General features: G+C 38.9%; 1 protein-coding gene across 4 annotated transcripts in view; it reads left to right on the top strand.

The window, feature by feature from the left end:
* The window catches only part of HERC2 (HECT and RLD domain containing E3 ubiquitin protein ligase 2), a 176,474-nt gene that overhangs the window by 49,368 nt on the left and 101,183 nt on the right, over window positions 1-25,923 (top strand). For all 4 annotated transcript variants that reach the window (XM_064484642.1, XM_064484644.1, XM_064484643.1 and 1 more), the window contains exons 13-23: window positions 228-385; window positions 475-588; window positions 1,648-1,899; window positions 6,154-6,347; window positions 11,151-11,351; window positions 15,340-15,568; window positions 15,695-15,819; window positions 19,483-19,661; window positions 22,215-22,399; window positions 24,503-24,658; window positions 25,338-25,523. In XM_064484642.1, coding sequence (XP_064340712.1) covers window positions 228-385; window positions 475-588; window positions 1,648-1,899; window positions 6,154-6,347; window positions 11,151-11,351; window positions 15,340-15,568; window positions 15,695-15,819; window positions 19,483-19,661; window positions 22,215-22,399; window positions 24,503-24,658; window positions 25,338-25,523 — 1,979 coding nt within the window. The remainder of the gene's footprint in view (window positions 1-227; window positions 386-474; window positions 589-1,647; window positions 1,900-6,153; window positions 6,348-11,150; window positions 11,352-15,339; window positions 15,569-15,694; window positions 15,820-19,482; window positions 19,662-22,214; window positions 22,400-24,502; window positions 24,659-25,337; window positions 25,524-25,923) is intronic.

The following is a 25,923-nucleotide window of genomic DNA, read 5'->3' as shown; positions in this document are numbered from 1 at the left end:
AATGCTGCAGTGGACGTGACCACCCGCATCTGTGGCAGACACCTTTGTGATATTTCTGCTGGATGCCACGCTTGGCACTGGGTGCCCTCTTAATGCGGAGGTGTTAGGTGTTTGAATTCTATATTCTTTAATTATTTCATAAGACACCTGAAAGGTGACACTGTCGTGATGCTCTGAGAGTTTATTCCTGGGAGTGTCACTAATAGGAAAGGCTTTTCTCTCCACAGGCCTCTTGAGGAGCCCAAGGTGATCTCTGCTTTCTCGGGGAAGCAGGCGGGGAAGCACGTGGTGCACATCGCTTGTGGAAGCACGTACAGCGCGGCCATCACTGCCGAGGGGGAGCTGTACACCTGGGGCCGGGGGAACTACGGCCGGCTGGGCCACGGTATGTCTGCTCGGAGCCCGCGGGGGTGTGCAGCGTGAGGCTGTCTCTCCTGAGGGACTTGTAGTAATGTTAGTTCTCACTTCTTGAAGGCTCCAGTGAAGATGAGGCCATCCCGATGCTGGTAGCTGGGCTCAAAGGACTGAAGGTCATCGACGTGGCATGTGGGAGTGGGGATGCTCAAACCCTGGCCGTGACGGAGAACGGTACGTGGGGCTCGTGCTGGCCTAGGCAGGCTCTCCGGCGGAGCAGGGCCGCTTTCACAGAGTGGGAGAGCGTCAGAATCTTTACATGGGCCTTGCTGGGTGTCCTCAGCAGAGGGACAGGACTTGCAGGACGTGTGACTTTCATTGCCCAGGGCGAGAGCTGCCATCCTTCCTACTTGGGTGTTTTATTTGTTAACAAAAAATGAAAGTTAAAATGGAATAACTGACGTTCTAAATCATTTCTGGTTATTACGATTCCATTTCTTAACGTTCAGCCACCCTCTATTGATTCCCCGCGGTACGTCCTGCTCAGTCTTTGTGTGTTCTGCAGAGTGATGCTGTATTGTCTGCAGTTTTTAATTTCAGTTTTATTTTTGTGTTCATAGTGAGATTGTACTCACTGAACACTTTTTAAGGGCGTATTTATCAGTTTTTATGATTAGAATCCTGTTAATTTTTTAAACTGTATTTTTCCATCAGTATTATAGGGAGTCTGTCCTTAGAATTGTGGGATCTGTCAGGATCAACCTGGAAACTCTGAGACTTGCTCTGCCACAGAGAGCAATTTTATTTTGTCCCTTTATGTAACCTTTAATTAAATGACACTAACCAGTGTTGTTGGGAATAAATACAGTCACGCGGGTGACTCGAGGTAAGCATGGGAAGAACTGCGTGCAGGCGGACCCAAGAGTGCTGTGCCGTGTGCCATGTGCCGCGGGCCCAGCGACGGTGCTTTCTGGAGGCCTTGGAGCTTATGATCTCTGTTCAGCACTTAGCTGAAGCAGCAGCTTTGAGCCCAGGCTAATAAGGGTTAGGATTTTATTATGCATTTTGTTAAAACAGAAAGGAGAAGCTTTCCATTTCTTAATTGCTTTTATATCAACCTGAATTAAAAACTACATTTCATTTGGTCAGTAACCACCTGTGTAGGTAATGTCAACTGTATACATTCGTGGTCTAGGTTTTTGTGTGTTATAGGTGATACTGATTCTTTTTAGCCATTTACAAGTTCTGTTAAGATGTGCAGTCATGTTTACTCAAATACTTTGTGCTTTTTAGGTCAAGTGTGGTCTTGGGGAGATGGTGACTATGGGAAATTGGGTAGAGGTGGTAGTGATGGCTGCAAAACACCAAAGCTGATTGAAAAGCTTCAAGACTTGGATGTTGTCAAAGTCCGATGCGGAAGTCAGTTTTCTATTGCTTTGACGAAAGATGGCCAAGTTTACTCATGGGGCAAAGGGGACAACCAGAGACTCGGACATGGAACAGAGGAGCATGTTCGTTACCCCAAGCTCTTGGAAGGCTTGCAAGGTGAGTACACATGTAAACTTTTAAGACCATTTGAGGCAGTTTTCTTTAGTAGTCTTTCAAAGTTTGCAGATATTTCTTTACCTCACATTCCATGAATGACCCATCATTAGAAGCTTCTGCCCACATTTTGATAGTATCTATCAATACAGATAATAAATGGAAAGTGACTTAGAATTATTCTCACTAAATTTAATTTGAAACACATTGAATTTTACTAATATTGGCGAGTTCTTTATGTGGCAAGCAGCCATTCATTACTCATTAAGATCTCAGTGAGATTAACTTCTGTTTGGTGAGATCACCTGTAATTATGCTATAGACTTTTTCTTTTTTTTTTTAGTTGAAGATACTGGGGATTGAACCCGGGACCTTGTACATGCTAAGCATGTGCTCTACCCCTGAGCTATACCTGCTTCCTGTAGACCTCCTAAGACTCTGGATATGCAGGGTGTTATGGGAGTACAGAGGGAGATAAGGTTGGGTCTGCCTAGAGTGGTCTCATTTGGACTTATCCTTGATGGATGAATCCTCTTGTTTGGTTTCAAGGGTGTGCAGCATGCATTCTCCATAGAGGAGATGCATGGGAGCCAAGCTATGTAGCTGTACTTTGCAGGTGCCTTCTGATATGTGGAGAGGTTGGTGATAAGTGTATCAGGTGGGCCCTGTTAGTGTCTTCTCTCTGCACTACAGGGGGTGGGCAGCATTTTTTTTCTATAGGGCCGGGCTCTGAGTATTCTTAGATTTGAGGACCTTAAACTGCCCGTCCTGACTACTCAGTTCTGCTGTTGTAGCCCCAAAAGCCACAGACAATATGAAACCAATGGGCCTATGTTCTAATACATCTCTATTCACAGAAACAGGCCATGGGATGCATTTGGCACAAAGAATGATGTTTGTTGGATCGCTGAGCCTGGATTCTCTTTTTGTTTTTGCTTTTTTGTCAAAGGAGTTTGGAAGTGAGAAACTTTTAAGTGGGACTTGCCAGTTTTTTTCCCTTCATTTTCATTTCAAAGCATGTTATTTGATGTTTAGAAGTTTCGTGTGCTTGTATGGTGTTTCTTATTTTGTAAGCTGCTGAGACAAGTTCTAGAGTAATACAGTTGGTTGTATGTTATAGAGCTGTATTTGAACTTCATTTGCCTTCTTGTTTATAGTCCCTTCAGTTAGTAAAGGAACTCAGCTTCCTCAGCTACATTAATTAGATGGAGATAGCTTACTGTGAGAGTATTTAAGTGATTGTTGAGATCATCATTTTGGTGGTTGTTCTTAACTTATATAGGCTCTTAGGATAGAGTTGTGCCTTTTACTGTAGTAAAGTTTTTGCAGCTGAATTATTTTATATGTTGACATGTCTGAAAACACCTCTTGTGTTGTTATGTTAGATATACTAATGAGCAAAAATGTAATACGTTGCTAACACTATTTAAATAGAAAAATTTTTTTTATTTATATCATGTGACTTTGGAGAAAAGTAGATATTGTTTTAGAAAACTTTCTCAATGAAGAGAATCCTTTGATGTTCACCAAGAATAGGCCACATGATCTGATTAAAAAATGGGCAGAGGATCTGAATAGTCCTTTTTCCAAAGACATACAGATGGCCAATGTAAAAAGATCTTCAGCATCGCTAGTCATTAGTAAAATACATACCAAAACATATATGAGATAACACTTCATACCTCTTAGAATGTCTGTTATCAAAAAGACAAGAAATAACAAGAGTTTGTAAGGATGTGGAGAAAAGGGAACTTGTGTGCACTTTGGTGGGAATGTAAATTGGCGGAGCCACTCTGGAAAACAGTATGGAGGTTCCACAAGAAATAAAAATAGAACTACCATGTGATCCAGAGATTACATTTCTGGGTATCTAAAACACTAACTGGAAAAAATATATGTATCCTACAAGTTCATTCACAATAACCAAGAGACGGAAACAACCATTGTGTCAATGGACACATTAGTGTATAAAGAAAATATATATATTTAGTTATTTAGATATGTATGAGAGGCTGGTTCAACATTAAAAAAAATCAGTTAATGTAATCCATGAAATCAACAGACGGAAGAAGAAAAATCACATAATCATATTAATAGATACAGAAAAAAAATTTTTTTGACAAAACCTAACACCTATTCATGATTAAAAACTCTCAGTAAACTAGGAATAGAGGAAATTTTTTCTCAACTTGAATATGTACAAAAAAAATCTACAAAAATCCTACAGCAAACATGATTTTCAATGGTGGGAAACTCAAAGCCTTACCACTAAGATCGGGTATAAGGAAAGGATTTCTCATCTCATGAGTCCTTTTCCAAGTTATACTGAAAGTCCTAACTAATGCAATAAAATAAGAAAAGGAAATAAAAGGTATACAGATTTAGAAGGAAGAAATAAACTTTGTTCACAGATGATGTGATTGTCTATGTATAACCTGAAAGAATTGACCAAAAAACTAGTAAGTGATTATAGCAAGGTTGCAGGATACAAGGTTAATGTGCCAAAGTTAATTGCTTTCTTATATACAAGCAACAAACAAGTGACATTTGAAATTAAATGCATGATACCATTTGCATTAGCATCCAAAGTATGAAATACACAGGTATAAATCTAACAAAGTATAAGATCTATATGAGGAAAACTACAAAACTGATGAATGAAATCAAAGAACTATATAAATGGAAAGATATTCTATGTTCATGGACAGGAAGACTGAATATTGTCAAGATTTCACTTCTTTCCAACTCAATCTGTAGATTCAGTGCAATCCCAGCAAGTTATTTTATGGGTACCAACATTTGACTCTAAAGTTTGTGTGAAGAGGCAAAGGACCCAGAATAGCCAACACAATAGTAAAGGAGAAGAATGAGTTGAAAGACTGAGACTGCCCAACTTAAAGATAAATGCTGGAGAGAGTGTGGAGAAAAGGGAAACCTCCTACATTGCTGGTGGGAATGCAAACAGTTTGGAGAGTCCTCAGAAGACTAAACATGGACTTAGCATATGACCCAGCAATCCCACTCCTGGGCATATATCCAGAGGGAACCTTAATTCAAAGACACATGGACCCATGTTCATAGCAGCACTGTTTACAGTAGCTGAGACATGGAAACAACCTAAATGTCCATCAGCAGATGACTGGATAAAGAAGTTGTGATATATTTATACAATGAAATACTGCTTAGCCATAAAAAAGAATAAAATACCATTTGCAGTAACATGGATGGACCTGAAGAATGTCATTCTAAGTGAAGTAAGCCAGAAAGAGGAAGAAAAATACTAAGATCACTTATAGGTAGAATCTAAAAAAAAAAAAAAAAGACAAACTTATTTACAGAACAGAAACAGACTCACAGACAGAGAAAACAAACATGGTTACTAGTGGGGGAAGGGAGTGGGAAGGGATAAATTGGGAGTTCTAGATTTGCAGATACTAACTAATATACGTGAAGTAGATAAACAACAAGTTTATACTGTACAGCACAGGGAAATATATTCAATATCTTGTAGTAACTTATGAAGAAGAATATGAAAACAAATATATGTATGTTCCTATATGACTGAAGTATTGTGATGTATGCCAGAAATTGACACAACATTGTAAACTGACTACAATAAAAATACATATTAAAAAAACAATACAAATCTACAGTGATCAAGACAGTATGTTATTGGCTAAAATATAGACAGATGATTGGAATAGAAGAGAGGTCAGAAATAGACCCACATAAATACAGTTAACTGATCTTTGACAGAGGAGTAAGGCTGTACAGTGGAGTAAAGATTGTCATTTCAGCAAGTGATGTTGGAACAGCTGGACATCTGTGTGTAAAAAGTGAACAGCTGACAGTGGCAGGAAGCTAAGCATGTGTTGGGGTAGGGAGTATATGGGGAATCTCTGTGCCTTCTCAGTTTTGCTGTGAGCCTAAAACTGCTCTAAAATGTTGAAGTTTTTTGAAAAAAGTGTATTTTGCATGATTATACATTGAGACAGGAGAATAGGAATAGTTAATTGAACATAAACGTCTTTTTCTGAATGAAAATCTGAATAATGAACAGACCTTTTCATACCCTAGAACTGTTCTGTTTGCGATCTGTGGGTCTCAATACATTGTAGCTAGTAAAACACAGCAGGGGTTTTAGTAACCCCAAGTTGACGTTGAATGCCTTCTGACCCGAGTGGCCTAGAGTGAATGTTTCTGTTGCACCAGAAGTCACAGCCGTGAAGCTGTATCTGCATCTCTCTGTCCTCCTAGGGAAGAAAGTGATTGACGTGGCCGCAGGCTCCACCCACTGCCTGGCCCTGACTGAGGACAGTGAGGTCCACAGCTGGGGGAGCAACGACCAGTGCCAGCACTTTGACACCTTGCGTGTGACCAAGCCAGAACCCACTGCGCTGCCAGGGCTGGATACCAAGCACATAGTCGGGATTGCCTGCGGACCTGCCCAGGTACTGAGCAGACAGCTTGGTTGGGTATCTTGTAGAGTTTTGGTTTCCCATCGTCATTCATTGCTAGTGTGTAGAAATACCATTGACTTGTGGGTGTGTTCCTTGTATCCTGTAGTGGTACTAACCTCACTTATTAGTTCTAAGAGCTTCATTATGATTCCTTGGGATTTTCTTCAGAAACAGTTCTGCTGTCTGTATATAGAGAGTTTCATTTCTTATTTTCCAATATGTATGTGTTTTATTTCTTTCCCTTGCCTTATTACACTGGCTAGGGCTTCAGTATGATACTGAGTGAGAGTGGGGAGAGGGTGCATCCTTGCCTTGTTCTTGATCCTGGGCAGAAAGCATTCATCTTTCGTCATTAACTATGATGTTAACTATCGGTTTGTTTGTTTGTTTTTGGTAGTTGCCTTATTAAATTAAGGAAGTTTCCTTTAATTCCTACTTTTTAGAGGGTTTTTTTTTTTTAAATCCTGAATGACTTAAGACTTGGTCAAATGCTTTTTCTTCTCTAATGGTATGATTGTTTTTCTTCTTTAGTCTGTTTATATAGTGGAATAATACAATGGTTGGTTTTCACATATTGACCAAACCTTGCTTTACTGTGATAACCCCCACTTGGCCATGGTGTATTATTCTTTTTATACATTACTGGATTTATTTGCTAATACATTGGTGAAGATTTTTCTGTCATTGCTCTTCAGAGATATTAGTTTGTGGGTTTTTAAATACTGCCCTGTCTGACTTTTTTTTATCAGGGTAAAACTGGCCTCATAAAAAGTTTTGGGAAGTTGTTTCTTCCTCTTCTGTTTTCTAGAAGGGGTTGTATAGAATTAGTGTCATTTCTTCCATAAATGTTCTTCTGTGAATCCACTTGAGCCTGGAGATTCTCAAAAGTTTTTTAACCACAAATTCAGTTTCTTTAATATAGAATCATTCAGAGTATTTCTTCTTGGGGTGAGGGGGTGTCCTGATATGTGGCACTCAAGAAATTATTCCATTTCTTCTAAGTTGTCTAATTTTTGTGTATGAAGTTTTCCTTCTTGGTGCTCTCTTGCTGACTTTTTGAAGTCTTTGTGTCTGCAGTGATACCCTTCCTCTCATTCCTGAAATTGGTAATTTGTGTCTTTTTTTCTTTCCCAGTTTTACTAGAGGTTTGTTGATCTTTTCAGAGAACTAGCTTTTAGTTCCATTAATTTTCCCCTTGTTCTTTTGCTTTCAATTTCACATGTTTCTCTTGTCTGTTTTTTTTTCCCCCTCCCCTTCAACTTGCTTTGGGTTCACTTTATTCTTTTCTTAGTTTCTTCAGGAGGAAGCTTCGGTTGTTGATTTTAGACATTTCTTCTTTTGTAATATATAAGCCCTTGATGCTATAAATTTTTCTCTAATGAGTGCTTTAATTGCATCCACAAATCTCGATATGTTTTCATTTTTGTTCAATTCAAAATATTTTCTAATTTCTCTTGACAATTACTCTTTGACTTACGAATTGTTAAGTGTTTAATTTGAAAGTGTTTGGAGATCATTCTGTTACATTTCTGTTACTAATTTCTAGTTTAATTTCATTGTGGTTAGAGAATGAACTGTATATGGTTTCAGTTCTCATAGATTTGATAAATATGTTTTATGTCTCGTGATGCGTTTGTTCTTAGTGAGCGTTCTGTGTATGTGCTTAAAAAGAGTATGTATTTTTCTGTTGATATATTTTGCCATTGTTGAGTGATGTGTGCTATAAATGTTACTTAGATCTAGTTCACTGATGGTATTATTCAGTTGTTCTAGATCCTTGCTGATTTTCTGTCTTTTGCTTCTATCTTTGTACTGAAATTGCTGGATCATTGTGTTTTAATCTTTAACGTTTAAATCTTTGAGGGACCGCCTTAACTGTTTTTTCCTTAATAACTGCTTGATTTTTACATTTCCACCAGATAAGCACAAGGGTTTAAAATTCTCCACATTCTTGTCAACATTGGTTATTCCCCCTCCACTTTTTTTTAAAGCCATACAACTGAGTGTGAAGTGGTATCACATTGTGGTTTTTATTTGCTCTTCTGTAATGGAAAGATGATGAACATCTTTTAATGTGCTTATTGACCATTTGTATTTCTTCTTTGGAGAAATGTATTCAAGTCCTTTGCCCATTTTTGAATTAGATTTTTTTTTTTTTAAATCAGGTATATGATTTACAAATGTTTTCCCCCATTCTCTGGTCTTCTTTTCATTCTGTTCATAGTATTCTTTGATGCACAAAAGTTTCCATTTTTCTTCTGTTATCTCTGCTTTTGGTGTTATACATATTCAAGAAATCCATCATCATGTAGTAGATTTCCCACAGTCTTGTCTTCTAATAGTTTTATAGTTTTAGCTCTTAGGTTTAGGTCTTTGATCCATTTTGAATTAATTGTTATATATGTTATAAGGTAAGGCTCCAACTTGATTCTTCTGCCGTTTTTCCAGCACTGTTTATAGAAAGGTTGTTTCTTTCCCTATTGGATGGTTTTGGCACTTGTCGAAAATCATTTGACCATAAAGACAAGTGTTTATTTCTGGGCTATCTGTTCTATTTCATTGGTCTATAAGTTTGTCTTTATGCCAGTACCATACTGTTTTGATTTCTATAGCTTTGTAGTATGTTTTGAAGTAAGGATTGTGAGTCTTCCAACCTTGTTCTTCCTTTCCAAGATTACTTTGATTATTTGGGGTATTTTGAGTTTCCATATGAATTTTAGGATGGGTCTGTCAATTTTTTGTTTTATGTATTTTGAAGCTCTTTTGTTAAGAGCATACACATTTTGGACCCTCCAGTTGTTATTCAGTGTCCCCCTTTATCCTTGTTTTTCCTTGCTCTGAATCTCTTTTGTCTGATTTTAATGCAGGTACTTGTTTTATTTTCATTTAATTAATGCTTGCATACTATAACTTTTCCATCCTTTTACTTGAAAAAATTGTAAGAATTCTATTATCTTGTCCTTTGGACTTTTCATTAAAATTTAGAATAATCTTGTCTACATTTGCAAAAATATCTTGTGTGGACTTTGATATGAATTATGTTCAATCTGTTACCAGTTTGTGGAGAATTGACATTTTTGCTATATTAAGTCTTCTAATCCATGAAAATGGTTTGTCTAAACATTTATTTGCATCTTCTTTGATTTCATTTATCAGTGTTTTTTCATCATACAAGTCTTGTCCATGTTTTGTTAAATTTATGTCTTTAACTTTTATCTTGCCTGTCTCATGTATAATGAGTTTTTTGGATGTTATGTATAGTAGCGTCTTTATTTTTTTTTAAATCCTTGTCAAATCTGTGTTTTAATTGGTATATTTAGGTCATTACACTTACTGTAATTATTAACATGTATAGATTTAGGTCTTCCATTTTAGTGTTTGGCTTTTGTCTGTTTTCTGTTGTTTGTTTTTCTGTTTTCTTTCTCTTGTGTTTTTGGGGGATATATGAACTTTTTTTTTAGTATTCCATTCAACTTTATGTATTTGCTGTAGGAGTTATCCTATACTCCCGATCTTTGCAGTCTATTTAGAATCATATTGAATTTATTGAAGTAGAGCTGATTTACACTGTTTCAGGTGTATAGCAAAATGATTCAGTTATACATATATATGTTTATTTTTTTTCAGATTCTTTCCCATTATAGGTTATTACAAGATCCTGAATAAAGTTCCCTGTGCTGTACAGTAGGTCCTTGTTAGAATCAATATTTTACTACCTGAAATATTGGAATATAGAAACCTGTTGTTTAATTTCCAGGTGCTTGGAGATATTTCCAGTTTTTTACATTTACTTTTGTTTTTATTGATTTCTAGTTTCTGTTATTGGTTTCTAACTTAATTTTATTATGTTCTGAGAACATTACATGACTTCAAGTATTTTAAATAGTTAAGAATTATTTTATGACTCAGAATATGGTTTATCATGGTGAATGTTCTTGCAGCCTTGAAAATAATGTGTATTCTGCTGTTTGGGTGAAGTGTTCTGTAAATGTCAACTTGATCTTGTTCGTTGAGGGTTTTGTTCATTTCTTTTAAATCTTCATTTTTGTCTACTATTCTGTTATTAGGAGGGTAGTTTTGATATTTTCAACTATGTTTGTAGATTTATCTGTTTCTCTTTTATTTCTATCATGTTTTACTTCCATGTGTTTTGTAGTTCTGTTGTTAGGGGCATTGATTATTCTGCTTTCTTTGTGAATTGACACTTTCATCATTATATGATGTCCCTTTTTAGACCTGGTAATGTCCTTCTTCCGAAGTCTACTTTGTCCAATATTAATATATCCACTTTCCATCCTTTACTAAGCCTTTTTTTTACGTTTATATTTAAGGTAGATTTCTTGTAGATAGTATATAATTAAGTTCTGTTTTTCTTGCGTTCTAGTGACCTCTGTCTATGTTATGTTTAGGCCCATTTAAATGTAATGTCTACCGTTGTTTTTTGCTTGCTCTCTTCTTCCTTTATTGTTTCCTGACTTTGGGTTTATTTGGATAGTTTTTAGTATTCCATTTTAACTTACTGAATTGTTTAATTTTGATAGTGAAAAGATTTTTAAATAACTTTTTACCTATTGGTGGCAAAACGAGATGGGGTAGTGAAATAAGAGAGAAAATCAAAAGCGGTTAGTATGTGAGTTAGATCACTGTGAAAGTGCTTGTGCATTTGGGACAATTAGAGGTGAATAAGTAGTAATTCAAGGCATCTTTGTCCTTCATAATGGTGACTCTCTCCTGTGGAACAGACTGATAGCTGGATGTGTAGATTCATTTTAGGTTTTTATGTTTCTCCCGTAGAGTTTTGCTTGGTCATCTTGTTCTGAGTGGTCCATTGGCCTCCGTGTGCCTTTCGTGGTGGACATATGCTCGATGACTTTTGAGCAGTTGGACCTCCTGCTGCGGCAAGTGAGTGAGGGGATGGATGGCACTGCCGACTGGCCCCCACCCCAAGAGAAAGAGTGTATGGCTGTGGCAACGCTGAATCTTCTACGACTTCAGGTATTGATGTTTCCCTTTCTCTCCTTATAAGTGTCTTAGGTATTTGTAATCATGTTTATGCATATTAAAGGGTACGAGTTTTAGCCTGTTGAAATGAACTGCTAATGAAAAATTTAAAGTAAGATTATAATGAAATGTAATGTGTCGGAGGCTTAAAAAAAATCAATCTAATTATCTTCTGTTAATCCTGGGAGTCAGTCTCTGCATGCAGGTAAGTGTGTGTATGGATTGTGTTATTACTGCTATAATCAGTATGTTGGCATTCATCAGGGAGTCAGTCTTGAATTTACTGTCACTGTGTGTGAAGAAGTGACTGGGTGAGACAGTAGGTGACGGAGAGACCAGCTAGATGTGGTAGTCAGTCTCTCCTCTGGACTGAGAGGACAGCTTCACTCAGGAAACTCCACTTCCTCGCAGGAAAGGTTAAGGTTAAAGGTCAAAGAAAAGCTGCAACATTGTTTTCCTTTTCCTTTTTTTTTTTTTAAATAAAACTGTAGCAGAAATCTTTGATCATCATGTTTTTCTTTATGATAAAACCCTATGATTTAATGTCAAGAGAACAGTTTTTCTCAGCAAGGTCATTTTCCCCCTTTATAATGCAAGGGTTTCTGTGTGACCCATCATGTCCTCCTTTTTGGCCTTGGCTTCCAAAAAGCGCAGAGCTCAATGTAATGTTCATTTGCAAAATGAAACTGGCAGAAGTTTGGAGAGTCCCTCCCTTCCCCAGAGGTTTTCTGCAGGAGCTCATTCAACAGGACACAGGGGTGTAGTGTCCGTGCCATGGGTCCGCTCAGCTGTTTGTCGCTTCCCGTGGCTTTCTAGAGACATTGCTGTTGGGCTTGGTGCTGTGGGGACCTTGTGTATGTCCTAGGCTCCATTCCATCCGGTCCATATTTGTCTGATGCTGTATGTTTTTCCTTTGCTTTATTCTGTCTTCCTAGGTCTCTGTTTTAGTTGTGTCTTTCAGTTTTCTGTAAAGCTCAATTCTTAAAAAGAATCCAATCTGAGAGTCTTTATTCTGTATGTGAATTTAATCTTTTACAATTATTGTGACTACTAATATATTTGAATTTAGTTTTAAGTTTGTTCATTATTTTATTTGTTTCTCTTTTAATCAAGTTTCTAGTTTTTTTTCCTTTCAAGTCCCTTTAATTATTCCTAAATTTTAAAGTGTAATTTCTGGACATAAATCATGTCATAAAAAATTAAATTTGTTAATTCCACGAAGTGTTAAGTTAATTAGTACTTCTCTTCCTGAAAAATATAAGGGTTATAGGATGCATTAAACTTTTAACTCCCCTTTCACCTTCAGTACTTTAATTATTCAGTAGGCTTATTACATGAGATCCAAGGCACTCTATTTTTTGGTGTGTGTCTTTTTAAAAGAAAAATGCTACCAATTGCAATGTATGTGATACATCCTGATTTTGGAGTTAAGACATGAAAAAATGCCTCTTAGGATTGGTAAAATATATTAATAATTTTCAAACTTTCCTTCAGTTAATTATTATCATAATCGTTATTTCTTAAGAGACCATACTCACTCAGATACATAGTCTTTTTTTTTTTTTTTTTTTTTTATTAAACCAGTTTGTTTTGTCATTGCTACTTATATCCCCTCCCTCCTGGGTACCTCCTTCAGTAAGTTTCTTCGTTAAGACCTGTGAGTTTCATCTGGAAACTCTGTTTGCTTCAACACTACTTAAGATAATTTAATGGACTTAGCTTTTTAGGGTAAATGTTATTTATTTATTTATTTTTTTATTGAGGTACGGTTAGTTTACAATGTTGTGTCAGTTTCTGGTGTGCAGCACAATTCTTCAGTCATACATGAATATACATAAATTTATTTTCGTATTCTTTTTCACCATAAGCTACTACAGGATCTTGTATATATTTCCCTGTGCTATACAGTATAAACTTGTTTATCTATTTTATATAAATCAGTCAGTATCTGCAAGGGTACATGTTACTTTATCAGCACTTTGTCTACAGACAGATGTTCTGTTGTCTTCTGACCTTTATTGTTGACAATGAGAAATATTAGTGCAATTATGTTTCTTTATAGCTAATTTGTCTTTCTCTTTGGTAGCCTTTCAGATTTTTGTCTTTGTTTTATAATTTTCGTTCATTACGTCTAGCTCAGGATTTACTTTTGTATGAATAACTTGAGATTATGACCCTCACTCAATCTGAGATTACGTGTCTGTTTTGAAAAATCTTCATTATTCACCATTCAGATTGCTCTCTCCTTTTCTTTCTACTTTTCCCCTTGGAAAAGTCCTACTAAATGTATGTTGAACTTTCTCATTTTATTTTCCCAAATATCACAACTTACTTGGTATTTTAAAATCTCTTTATCTTTTTTACTGCTCATTTTTTTTATTCTTTCTATTCTGCCTTCTGGGTGGATGACTCAGTGCTCTCCTCAATTCACAAATCCTTCCTTTAGCTAAATGTTCCATGTTTTTGAATTGTCCATTTAACACACTTCTGTGATCACTGCTTCACACATACTGACTCATCAGATCCCTGGACCAGCCCTCTGGGGGCGGAGCTTCCATCATACTGCACAGATGAGGGCACAGAGTTTAGAAACGTCACCCAGGTCGGGTGCCAAGTACCCAGGGTTTAGGGCTGGAACTTGGGGCCCAGGCTCTTCACACCTCTGCCTTGAGGTTTTTATTCCTGTAGCTGTTTTTTTTCATTGTCAGAATTTATGTTTTTGGTGTTTTCCAAGGCTTTCATTTTGCTCATTATAGTCTTATCTTTTGGGTTTTTTCCTTGATCTCTAAGAACGTTTACTTATTTTGTGGGTTCATTCCAAGTTTTTTTTATTGCGGACATCTTTTGGGGCATGTGTTTTGCCTCTTAATCTGTCTGGACCTCTTCCACGTGGTGACCTAGTGTGGCTTGTTCTGACCATGAGGCCACTTTCAGGAGAAGGTTTGTGGAATATCCTTTTGCTCTTGACTGTGGAGATGTCCTTAGAGGGCAGTTTATATTTGTGTCCCTGAGGTTCCATGAGTTCCTTGGCCTCTAGATGAGTTTTATTGTTCAGTTCTTTTTCTTTTTTTAACTTTAAAAAAATTTTAGTTTATTGAGTTATAGTCAGTTTACAATGTTGTGTCAATTTCCAGTGTACAATTTTTCAGGTACACATGAACATAACACATATTCATTGTTGCATTCTTCTTCACCGTGATATTGTTCAGCTCTTGACTTGTGATATCCATACCTGGATGATTGGTATATTTTTTTTTTAACTGGAGGTACTGGGGAGTGACCCAGGACCTTGCACTCTACCCCCCCCCCCGCCAGGTGGTATAAATTTGATTTCACACCTGCTCACAAGGCAGGCCGGGTCTCTGATTTCCTGTGGGGTCTCTTTGTGCCCAGAGCCTTGTGTGGGCAGTGGTGTTGGCCTCAGGCCTGGTGGCTGACAGGCAGGTGGCCTCCCCGCCTTCTGCAGGACGCGCAGGTTCAGTGGGCTGTCTTGGCATTTTGTGTCCCAAAAGGCTTTCATCTGCTCTCAGAGCCCAGAACCCCTGGGCTCCCGCTGTGTGGGTGAGCTCTGGTCTGGCCTTTGAGGCATTTCCTTGTGTACCCTCAGCCTGGCTATATAATTTTAAAGCAGCTCTTTGGTTACATTATAGTCACTGTTTCTGTGTTTGGTGCAGATGGTTGGGGGGCGGGTGGAGGTTGCTGTTTCCACGTGGTTTAACGTCTTTGTTGATCTTGGAGCTTTTCCATGTGTGTACTTATTGTTGGGTTTACAAAATCCCTCTTACAAAATACCTTTACCATGGATTCTTAACTACTGTGGGTAAACATGTTTTAATCTAGTTAAAAATAATACATATTCTAGGAGTTCTTTTCCCTTATTATTTGAATAAAACTCAATTTGAGGTACTATTTCATCTTTAGTAAGATTTGCAAAGCACTGGTTTTTAGGGCTTCTAAGTGAAAACTGTTTTTCTCCTTTCAGTTGCATGCTGCCATTAGTCACCAGGTTGACCCGGAATTCCTTGGTTTAGGTCTGGGCAGCGTCCTCCTCAACAGCCTGAAGCAGACGGTGGTGGCCCTGGCCAGCAGTGCGGGTGTACTGGCCACTGTGCAGGCGGCTGCCCAGGCTGTGCTGCAGAGCGGCTGGTCGGTGCTGCTACCCACCGCCGAGGAGCGGGCCCGGGCGCTCTCTGCCCTGCTGCCCTGCGCAGGTGGGCTTGGGCTCGGAGCAGGGGCATGGTGGGCTGGGCTGGGCTGGAAAGGTGGGCACAGGAGGGGCTACCAGGGAGGGGAGGGGGCTTACCTCACATTGGCAAACATCACTTTCCGTTTTCCAGTATCTGGCAATGAAGTTAACATCAGTCCAGGGCGGCGATTCATGATCGATCTTCTCGTGGGCAGCCTGATGGCTGATGGAGGCTTAGAGTCTGCCTTAAATGCAGCCATCACTGCAGAAATCCAGGTACGTGAGCCGACGGAGGTGATCTTACCTGCCAGTGAGCTGAGATGGAGACACTGTGCGCTGTATTCGTACTCGTGAAGAAATAACAGCCTTTTGCCAGAATTATTAAAAACTGAAACACCAGCAAGACTTTTAGTAACATCCAAATATTCCTGTAATTAAAACTCTTTTATCTTAAATGGCTTCAAAAATATTGTTACTAATTTGAAAAAATGCACCCACTTCAACTGTCTGTTTAAATGAATTTGATAGATACCCTAAGCGTAATATGAGCTCTTTCGGGTCTCCCCAGAAAGTGCCTTTGTGCCCCCTTGCATTTGAAACCAGGACACTGTCCTGCCTCCCTCAGTTGGTGTCAGTTTTGCCAGTTCCGAATGTCATGTAAATGCAATCATACAGTATGTACTCGTTCATGTCAACTTTATTTTGCCTTGATAATGACTTTCAGATTCATCTATGTTGGGTGTATTGGTTCTGCGGCTGAGCAGTGTTCCACTGTATGGTTATAGCACTGCTGGTCTGTCCATTCTCCTGCTGATAGACATTTGATGATTTTGACTCCGTGAAATTGCTAATGATCATGCTGTGTATTTTGCATATGCAAGTTTTTCTATTGGGTAAATACTTTGAATTAGAACTTGCCGGACCCTAGGGTGAGCATGTGGTTACAGTTTCCCAAAGTGGTTGTGCCGTTTACATTGGAACCAGCCTTTGTGAGCGTTCCAGCCCTCGACCTCATCAACATTAGGCATCTTCTTAGCTTTAGCTACTCCGGGGCCAGGGTGGCATGTTAGTTTGTATTTGCATGTGCTAATTGGCCACCATAGCTTCTTTTGTTACTCTGCGTGTTGTAATAGTTTTCGATTTAAAACCTTACACTGCTAAAATTAGACGGAGTGAGTATATTAGAAATATTTTTGAAAATATACTTTGATTAAATTGAAAAACAATCAGAGGAAATCATATACGTAATGATGTTGGTAGCAACAGTCATTCTTTGTGCACCTTGTTATTTTCAGGGACCTGTGCTGGGTACTTTACTTTTTTTCTCTTCTAACCTAGTCCACTGTGTCGAGTGGGAAAAGCTGTCTTAAAATTCCATTTTGTAGATGTGGACAGGAGCACCACAGATTTGCTGAGGTGTCCTGACTAGTGAGTGGCAGGTTTGCTGACTCCAAGCCTCTGCCATCTCCCTGTGCCCCACATGGCTCTGTGTGACAGCTCGCCTGATGGGGCAGTGACTGCAAACGGGCAGAGGCGGTCCACACGTGGGCCAGATGGTAACCTTGACATGACCCAAGCAGTATTTTTAGAACCTGTTAATTTAGTTAGCACTTATGTTTATTCTGTGCTTCCTGCTGGAGAGCGGGACTCGGGAGCGGGAGGAAGGCTATAGAGATATGTGATCCCTCTGATCATAATAAAGGTGCCTAAAAAATAGCCAAAAGGCCATTTACTTGAAACTGAAAATGTTTGGAAGCTACAGAAAGGCATAAACAAAACCCCTCATCATTTAGGAATAATCATTGTTAATATTTTTGGTGTACCGTCTTCCAGACTTTCAAAAGTGCAGATGTTTGCTAATGATACTGCCTGTGGTGCCAGAGCTGGTCCCAGTGACCTGCATCCTTTTCACCCATCAGGTTGCCGTGTCTTGTATGTTGAATATTCTACTGCTATGTCCATTTGTTCTGTTGCTTTGGGGAAGTCTGTCGTATGGAAAGGGAGCCACTTTTTTAAAAAAAAATAATTTTCTATTGATCATTTAGGTTTTAGATATTTTTACTACCATAAATTTTAACTGTATTCATGTAGATTATAACTCATTGAGTATAAGAATGATTATTAGGAAAAAGTTCTAGAAATGAAATTGGGTCAAAAGCACATGCATTTTAAAACTGTGATCCGTGTTGCCTTTTTATCCTTTAGAGTGGGTGGCACAGTTCCAGTCCTGGCATCAGTCACGGTCTGCATGCCCACGCCCCTCAGGGTGGGGAGGGCTGTCTGTATTTAGACGGTTCTGACTTGTTGTTGAAGTATAGTCGGCTTACAGTGTTGTGTCAATTTCTGGTGTCCAGCACAATGCTTCAGTCATACATGAACATACATAGATTTGTTTTCATATTCTTTTCACCATAGGTTACTATAAGATATTGAATATAGTTCCCAGTGCTATATACAGCATGAACTTGTTGTTTATCTATTTTATGCATAGTAGTTACTATCTGCAAATCTCCAACTCCCAATTTATCCCTTCCCACCCCCTTCTCCCTCTGGTAGCCATAAATTTGTTTTCTATCAAACTGTTCTGGCTTTTGCCATTAGGAAATAAAGCCCAGAAGGAAAGAACTTGTTTGCTTTTTCAGAGTAAATTTTATAACTAGAACAATACTTGGTAGGTCCTCAGGAATATTGATTGCATTGATTGGCAACAGATACCTCCTTTACATTTTTAAAAAAACAATAGCTTTATCAAGATATAATTCACCTACTATAAAGTTCTGTCTTTTAAAGTGTATGAGTTAGTGATTTCTTTATATAGTCACAAAGTCATGTAACCATCATCACCACTAATTTCAGAACGTTTTCATCACTCCTAAAAGAAACTCTGTGCCCTTTAACAGTCAATCTCCATTCCCACTCCTCCAAGCCACTGGCAACCACCAGTCTACTTTCTCCCTGTTCTGGACATTTCATATAAGTGGATTTGTACTGTATGTGGCCCTTTGTGTTTTCAAAGTTCGGCCAGGTTGTAGCATCCGTGTTGTACTTCATTTTGTTAAAATTCCTAAGCAATGTTCCATTGTATGGATATAGCACTTTTGTTATCCATTCATCAGCTGATGGACATGTGGGCTGGTCCCTCTTTTGTTATGAATAATGCAGCTGTGAACATTCAGGTACAGGTTTTTGTGTGGATGTAAGTTTTTATTTCTTATGGGCATATGCCTAGGAGTGGAGTTGCCGAGTTTTATGGTGACTCTATGTTTAACATTTCGAGGAATGGCCAGACTGTTTTCTTAAGTGGCTGTACCATTTCACATTCCCAGTAGCATTGTGTGAGGGTTCCAGCTTCTCTGCATCCTTGCCAATGCTTGCTGCTGTTCATCTGTTTTTTAATGATAGCTGTCCTAGCAGACGTGGTTTCCTTGATGACTAGTGGTGTTTAGCATCTCTTCGTGTGCTTGTTAGCCATTTGCATGTCTTCTTTGATGATATATCTATTCAAATTTTTTTTTGCTTGTTTTTAAGTTGGGTTATTTTACCTTTCAGTTGTCAAGTTGTAAGAATTCTTTCTGTATTTTGGACGTCTTGTATCAGATACCTGGCTTAGGCATATATCCCCTTATTTTGAGGGTTATTGCTTCATGTTTACAAAACAGATAGACCCTGCCTAGGTGATCACAGCAGGGGTAAAGAGTTAAGGAACTTCACTGAAGGAGGCTGGAGACCATCAGCACTGGCCGCTTGGACACTGGGTTCGTAGGACAAATTGTTTAGAAACTGAGCAGTGTGATTTCTGACAGGTGGATATGGGCCAGTGTCACCAGTGGTGGGAGTCAGAGCACAAGCAGGCTGTGGGATTAGGGCTCAGTGCAGGATTCACACCTGCTGCTGAGATAACTGGTAACCAGTTTCTGTTTTCTGTTTCACGAATTACAGGATATTGAAGCCAAAAAAGAAGCGCAGAAGGAAAAAGAAATTGATGAACAGGAAGTGAATGCCTCGACATTTCACAGAAGTAGGACTCCACTGGATAAAGATCTTATTAATACGGGGATCTATGAATCTTCTGGAAAACAGTGTTTGCCTCTGGTTCAACTCATACAACAGCTTCTTAGGTAAATAGCAGGAGGTACATTTTAATGGGAGGATGATTGGTTTTCATATTAAGGTAGATGTAATGCTGGGATCTTCTCAAAAATGTGTGTGGTTGTTGAGAAAATACTCTAAAAAATACCTAGGGTAGGCTTTAGGGGAGAGAGCAGGCTCCTAAATACAGGTGAGAGCGGAGGTTAGCGTATGTGAGGTAGAACTGGAGGTTCTGAAGGTTTTCACACCAGAGAAAAGTGTGTGGTAAACAGAGAAGGATTCCTGCCCTCATTAGTAAGCATATAGATAGAAATGGAAATCACCATGGTAAGTTCATTTTGTTTTAAACTGGTCACGTCATTGCCTCATTCTGTAGATCATAGATATATATTTGTAAGACAACTTTTACAAGTGGAAGTAAACAAAAGAATGGTGAGGGTTATTTTTGAAGGGACTGATCAGGAGGAGGTAAGCGTCCCAGTCAAGAGTGTAAACAGACGCCGACCTAGACAAGGGCTGAAGTAGTCAGACCTCGTCCACAAAGAGTGAAAATGCAAGGTGGTTTCCGAGAGGCATTTGTTAGACACTGAAAAATGATTGCTCCTTTGTGTAACACAGCTCTGCTGTTTGTGAACTTGGCTCCTGGTTTATTTTTCACACAGAGAGGAAAGAGAGCCCTGGAGGGTTGGCTCAGACACCCAAGTCCAGAGCAGTGGCGAGTAATATACTGGCATGGGGCAGCCTGCCCCCCACAACTGGGGACAGTAGAATTTACTGGGCACACAGTGAATTTTTAAAAGAGGAAGCTTTAGAGCTAGTTCCTTGCATAGCTTTTTAGTACATGCTGATTTAAAAAGCCCTTTTTCCTATTTTTTCCCCTCTAATCTGATGATGATTGGGTTTTTTTGATTGATAATCACACATTCTGATCTTCAGTATAATGATTTGAAATAAAGTGAATTAATTCAGTGCAGTTGGTGGTAGTGAAGAGAGCTTGGGAATTGCTCCTAGACAATGTCAGTTGTGACCGTTTGTATAAAGCCGGCAGCTGAAACTCTGCCCAGTTTGGCAACTGGGAGTAGTAACAAGCAGTGTTCATGTTGCAGAGTTAATTAAGGATCAAGTGAAAAAATGGACATTGAGTGCTTTGGAATTGAAAGGTAAAAGTTCTAAAGCAAAAAAAGCATGTATTTCAAAGAAGTGCTTTCCTGAGGTCAGCTGCCCCTTCTTTCTCCAAGGAGGCAGTGTCCAGGCCCTCTGGCCTCACTGGCAGAGAGAGAATTCTGGGTTCCCTGTCCTTGGTTCTGTAACAAGTTACTGTTCTCATGAGGGGCCAGGTCTCCTGCTCCTCTGCTTAAATAAGTTCCCTGGGTGTGTAGAGACATCTGATCATCTTACCTGCCCGCACCTGGAAACCACTTGCCACGTTGGCCTGATGAACACTTGAAATGTGTCTAGTGTAGCTGAGACACTGAGTTTTTACTTCGAGTAGTTAAAATTCAGATTTGAAAACTGGGACCTAATTCAGCTATTAGAAAACTTACATGTTGGAAGAAGTTGGCCATATGAATTTACCTTTTCAGCTCTGCCTTTTTTATGAGTCTTGAGTGTACATCACGTTACTTTCAGTGAAAATTTAGTTGCCCAAATTGAGTTGTGCTATCTGTACGAAACGACAATGGCTTTTGAAGACTGTGTATGGGAAGACTAATATAAACACTTAAGTACTTTTTAAATTGGTTTTATGTTGAAGTGATAATATTTTCACTACACTGGAGTAAATACAATATTAGTACTGATTTTTTCATGTTCTTTTCATCTTAATGTATGTGACTGGTCGAACATTTTAAATTACACAGGTGACTCCCTGGCAGCACTTTCCTGTTGGACAGCACTCTCTAGACCCGCCTCACACACTGTCTTCTGAACTTTCCTCTTTACTTTCGGTCCCTCTGGCCCACAGGGAGGAGCTGGCTCCAAAGCAGGTGTATAATGAAGATGTACTTCTTTGGAAAACACAAAACAAAAACTGAAATATGGAGGGACACAGCACCTTAAACACTTTTGGAAAATAGAGAACACGTCCGCAGCTTTCTGACTAACAGGATGCTATGATCCAGGCGCTTTTCATAGTGTAGATAATGTGCCCCATCCTTTGGTCAGCTTTACCATTTACTCCTTACCTTAAGGGTTTGTGGCTGAAGGAGACTCAGTGTGTTGACTTAGCTGATGCAGTTGTTGAAAAATAGTCTAAAGATGTAAGAGATTTTGGAGACATTTCGTGCACTCTATTCCTTGGGAAATCAGGTTGGAGAAACTGCAGCTCTTAGAAGCACATTTGTAGAGCAGAGGGTATCCTCCTGTCTTTTGTGTCTTCTGAGCTCCACTGCTTAGTTTTGGCTGAGGTGTGCTCATTGCAGGCACACCTGGCACACGTTTGGAGAGGGAAGCCAGCTGTAGGTCACCTGGGTGTATGAGCTTTATTTCTGATTTGAGTTTATGTTGTGATTTTTAAATACCCTCCCCCTTTTTTTAAACAGACATAACTTGTTTAACTTTGCATTCCTCTCTCCCCTGCATAGAAACATTGCTTCTCAGACAGTCGCCAGATTGAAAGATGTTGCCCGTCGGATATCCTCATGTCTAGACTTTGAGCAGCACAGTCGTGAAAGGTCTGCGTCACTGGATTTGCTGCTGCGTTTTCAGCGCTTACTTATCAGTAAACTTTATCCGGGAGGAAGTGTTGGTCAGACTTCAGATATTTCTAGTAAGTTACTTAAGTTTTCTTTTTTCTTTCTTTTTTTTGGGAGGGGCTAGCGTAATTAGGTTTATTTATTTGATGGCGGTCCTGGGGATTGAACCCAGGACCATGTGCATGCTAAGCATGCATTCTACCACTGAGCTATATAGCCTCCCCTCTCGTGAGTTACTTAAAATGTTAAAGTGTCTTGTGTGTATTTCTGGCTTTTTCATTTAGGCTTTTTGACATGCCTGTTCTGCATGGCCCAGATGTGTAGTTCTTAACACTGTTAGATGCACCAATTTTGGGAGACTTCATTTTGCATCCACTTTTTTTTGGACAAACGTTCCTGTATTAGATGCATTAATATTTTTTATTTTATTGTGTTAACATTTAAATTCTTTATTTTTTTATGGGGGGATAATTAGGTTTACTTACTTTTTTCATTTAATGGAGGTACTGGGGATTGAACCCATGACCTCATGCATGCTAAGCATGCACTCTACCTCTGAGCTACACCCTCCCCCCAGCATTTAAATTCTTTAACCATCACAGACAGCAACTTGTATGTTCAAGTTGGTCTTATAGAAGATTTATCAAACTTATTCCAGATGTTAGTTAGGGACTGTTGGAGGTGGACATAATGTGGTAATGAAATAGTGACAGACTATTTGTATGTCACCCTGGGAAGCTAGCTGAGTGTAGCAGGAGGAAGGCATCACCGCTGGAGGAAGACTGAGTGAATCTCAGATACAGCCCTGGTTTATTAGCTGCTGGACACAGGGCTGAGTCTTCTGGGGGCTGTAGGCAGCTCACCTGTGGAGCTGGGATGATACCTGATGGTGCCTGCGGGGATTCACATAGGATGATGTGCAAGTGCTCAGTTCTGGGTGTGAAGGGGAGGGTACTTCCCACAAGCCCTGAAGGTGGTGGCTGGCTCTCTCTGTCAGGGATGGAGAGGTCTGCTGCTCTTAGTATTTTTGTAGCTGGTCTATTCTAAAACAACTTAGTTACTTCCTGAAAATCGTTAGGTACTTGTAGCTGATGGAAAATTTCAGGTTGAAATAGGTAAACTTACAGTCTAAAAGAGAGGACCATCTCAGAGCCGTAAAGTCACAAGGACTAAACAGCTATTAAGAGCCATGTAGGGGGAAAAGTTGTAGATTTTATGAGACTGAAAAATGCCTAACTTTGTTCACTGGAAGTAATTTACAGGCATTAAGACATGGACTTAGAAAACATTTGTATGTGGCTATAAGGTATTAAAACTTTTTTTTATTGAGGTATGGTCAGTTTACAATGTTGTGTCCATTTCTGGTGTACAGCAGAATTCTTCAGTTATGCATGAATATACATATATTCATTTTCATATTCTTTTTCACTGTAAGCTACTACAAGTTACTGAATATATTTCCCTGCTATATATTGCTATACAGTAGAAACTTGTTTATCTATTTTAAATATACCAGTCAGTATCTGTGAGTCTATTTCTGTTTTATGTATGTTCATTTGTCTTTTTTTTTCCCTAAGATTCCACATATGAATGATATCATACGGTATTTTTCTTTCTCTTTCTGGCTTACTTCACTTAGAATGACATTTTCCAGGGACATCCATGTTGCTGCAAATGGCATTCTTTTGTCATTTTTATGGCTGAGTAATATTCCATTGTATAAATATACCACAACTTCTTTATCCAGTCATCTATTGGTGGACATTTGTGTTGTTTCCATGTCTTGGCTATTGTAAATAGTGCTGCTATGAACATTGGGGTGCAGGTGTCTTTTTGAATTAGGGTTCCCTCTGGATATATGCCCAGGAGTGGGATTACTGGGTCATATGGTAAGTCTGTTAAAACTCTTAAGTTATGACTTCAGTGTGGTATTGTTACCCAAAGTTTTTAGGTACTATGTAGTGCTGTGTATGAAAATCAACATAACCAAATTCACTGTTTCTCAAATTATGTAATATAGAAGGAGTCAAAGACCAAGTAAGGGTTAATAGCTCCTGTTCGAGGAAATTGTCATGGGCAAAAGATGTATAGATGAAAGCAGAACAGCAGAACAGTTAAGTCTGTCTACAAAGTAATTTCAACAGTGAGAATGAAATTGTCTCAACTCTTTCCTCAAGGTCCTGAACTAATGGGGGTCGGTTCCTTGCTGAAGAAGTACACAGCCCTTTTGTGCACACACATCGGCGATATACTGCCCGTGGCAGCCAGCATTGCTTCCACCAGCTGGCGGCACTTCGCAGAGGTGGCCTGCATTGTGGAAGGGGACTTCACGGGTACCTATCTTGTTTCCTGCCTGTGGACATGTATTTACTCTTGGAGGTTGATGTGATGTAAAATTTATCATCTCCTGATAAAACTGCATGCCTTTACTCCATGCATTGTCTAGTCCTGTTGCCCTTCCTCCTTTGGTTTAGTTACTGACAGTTCTGTAGTTAAGCAGCCTAGTATGGGAGTCATATCAGTGTAAATACAGTTAATGATTTAGAGTCATACCACCATTATTAACCCTTGAATAATGAGGTTAATGGTAATATTTTATTTCAGCAGCATAAGAATTATTTGCAGCTTTTAGGACCTTAATAAACCCCCAATGTTTTTTCAAGTTAATTCTGTGACAGTAGAATATTATTATTGAGTGCTTTTATCTGATAAATGTAGTTGAAAATGGTTTTCTGAATTGAAGACTAGCTAATACTTTTGTATTGAAACACAGTGTTTTTGAAAAGTATTCTTGTAACTCAAGTGGTTCTGTTTGATACCTATATTTGTTTCCTTCAAAATGAAAGATAAAATAACCCTGTAGAAATACCAAAGGACAAGCATTTCTTATTTTGTGATTGATCAGAATTTAAATGTAGCACAAGCTTATAAAGTGGTTCTATAGAATAGACACTTTTGTTTGAGTCTTAAAATGTTTTTTGTTTTGTTTTGTTTTTTTCTTTTTAAATGTAGGTATTCTCCTTCCAGAACTAGTAGTTTCTGTAGTGCTTCTGCTAAGTAAAAATGCTGGTCTCATGCAGGAGGCTGGAGCGGTCCCTCTGCTTGGTGGCCTGTTGGAACACCTGGATCGGTTCAACCACCTGGCACCAGGAAAGGAAAGGGACGACCACGAAGAGCTGGCCTGGCCCGGCATCATGGGTATGGCATCTTAAAGGACTTTCACTGAGGAAAACTTTGTCCTAGTCTAACCTCTTCTTGCCTTTCCATTTGTAAGAATATTTGGCAAAAGAAGACCAGTTACTTGCCATTTTCACTGATGGCCATGTAAGTGGAAACTGAAGATAATCCAAATCAGAAGAGATTTGGGTTTTATTTAAGGAAATTTTTTCTTTTAGTAATACTGGTTGTTACATCCCAAATTGGATTATTTTAGAAAGTTCTGGAAAACTTTCTTGAGAGGTGTCTCCCAGAAGGTACTGTGGAGGTGGTTAGATCTGGTCCACCTCTGGAGGCAGACAGTGGTGTGGGAGGACTTTGTGAACTCACTGGCGTTTGTCACAGTAATGAGCTATGGAATCCCCACAGTCAGCTGAGCACT

Source organism: Camelus dromedarius, chromosome 4 (assembly GCF_036321535.1).
Source record: "Camelus dromedarius isolate mCamDro1 chromosome 4, mCamDro1.pat, whole genome shotgun sequence".
NCBI lineage: Eukaryota > Metazoa > Chordata > Mammalia > Artiodactyla > Camelidae > Camelus > Camelus dromedarius.
The sequence above is the reverse complement of the archived record's forward strand: the minus strand, read 5'-3'. Positions and strand labels throughout refer to the sequence as shown.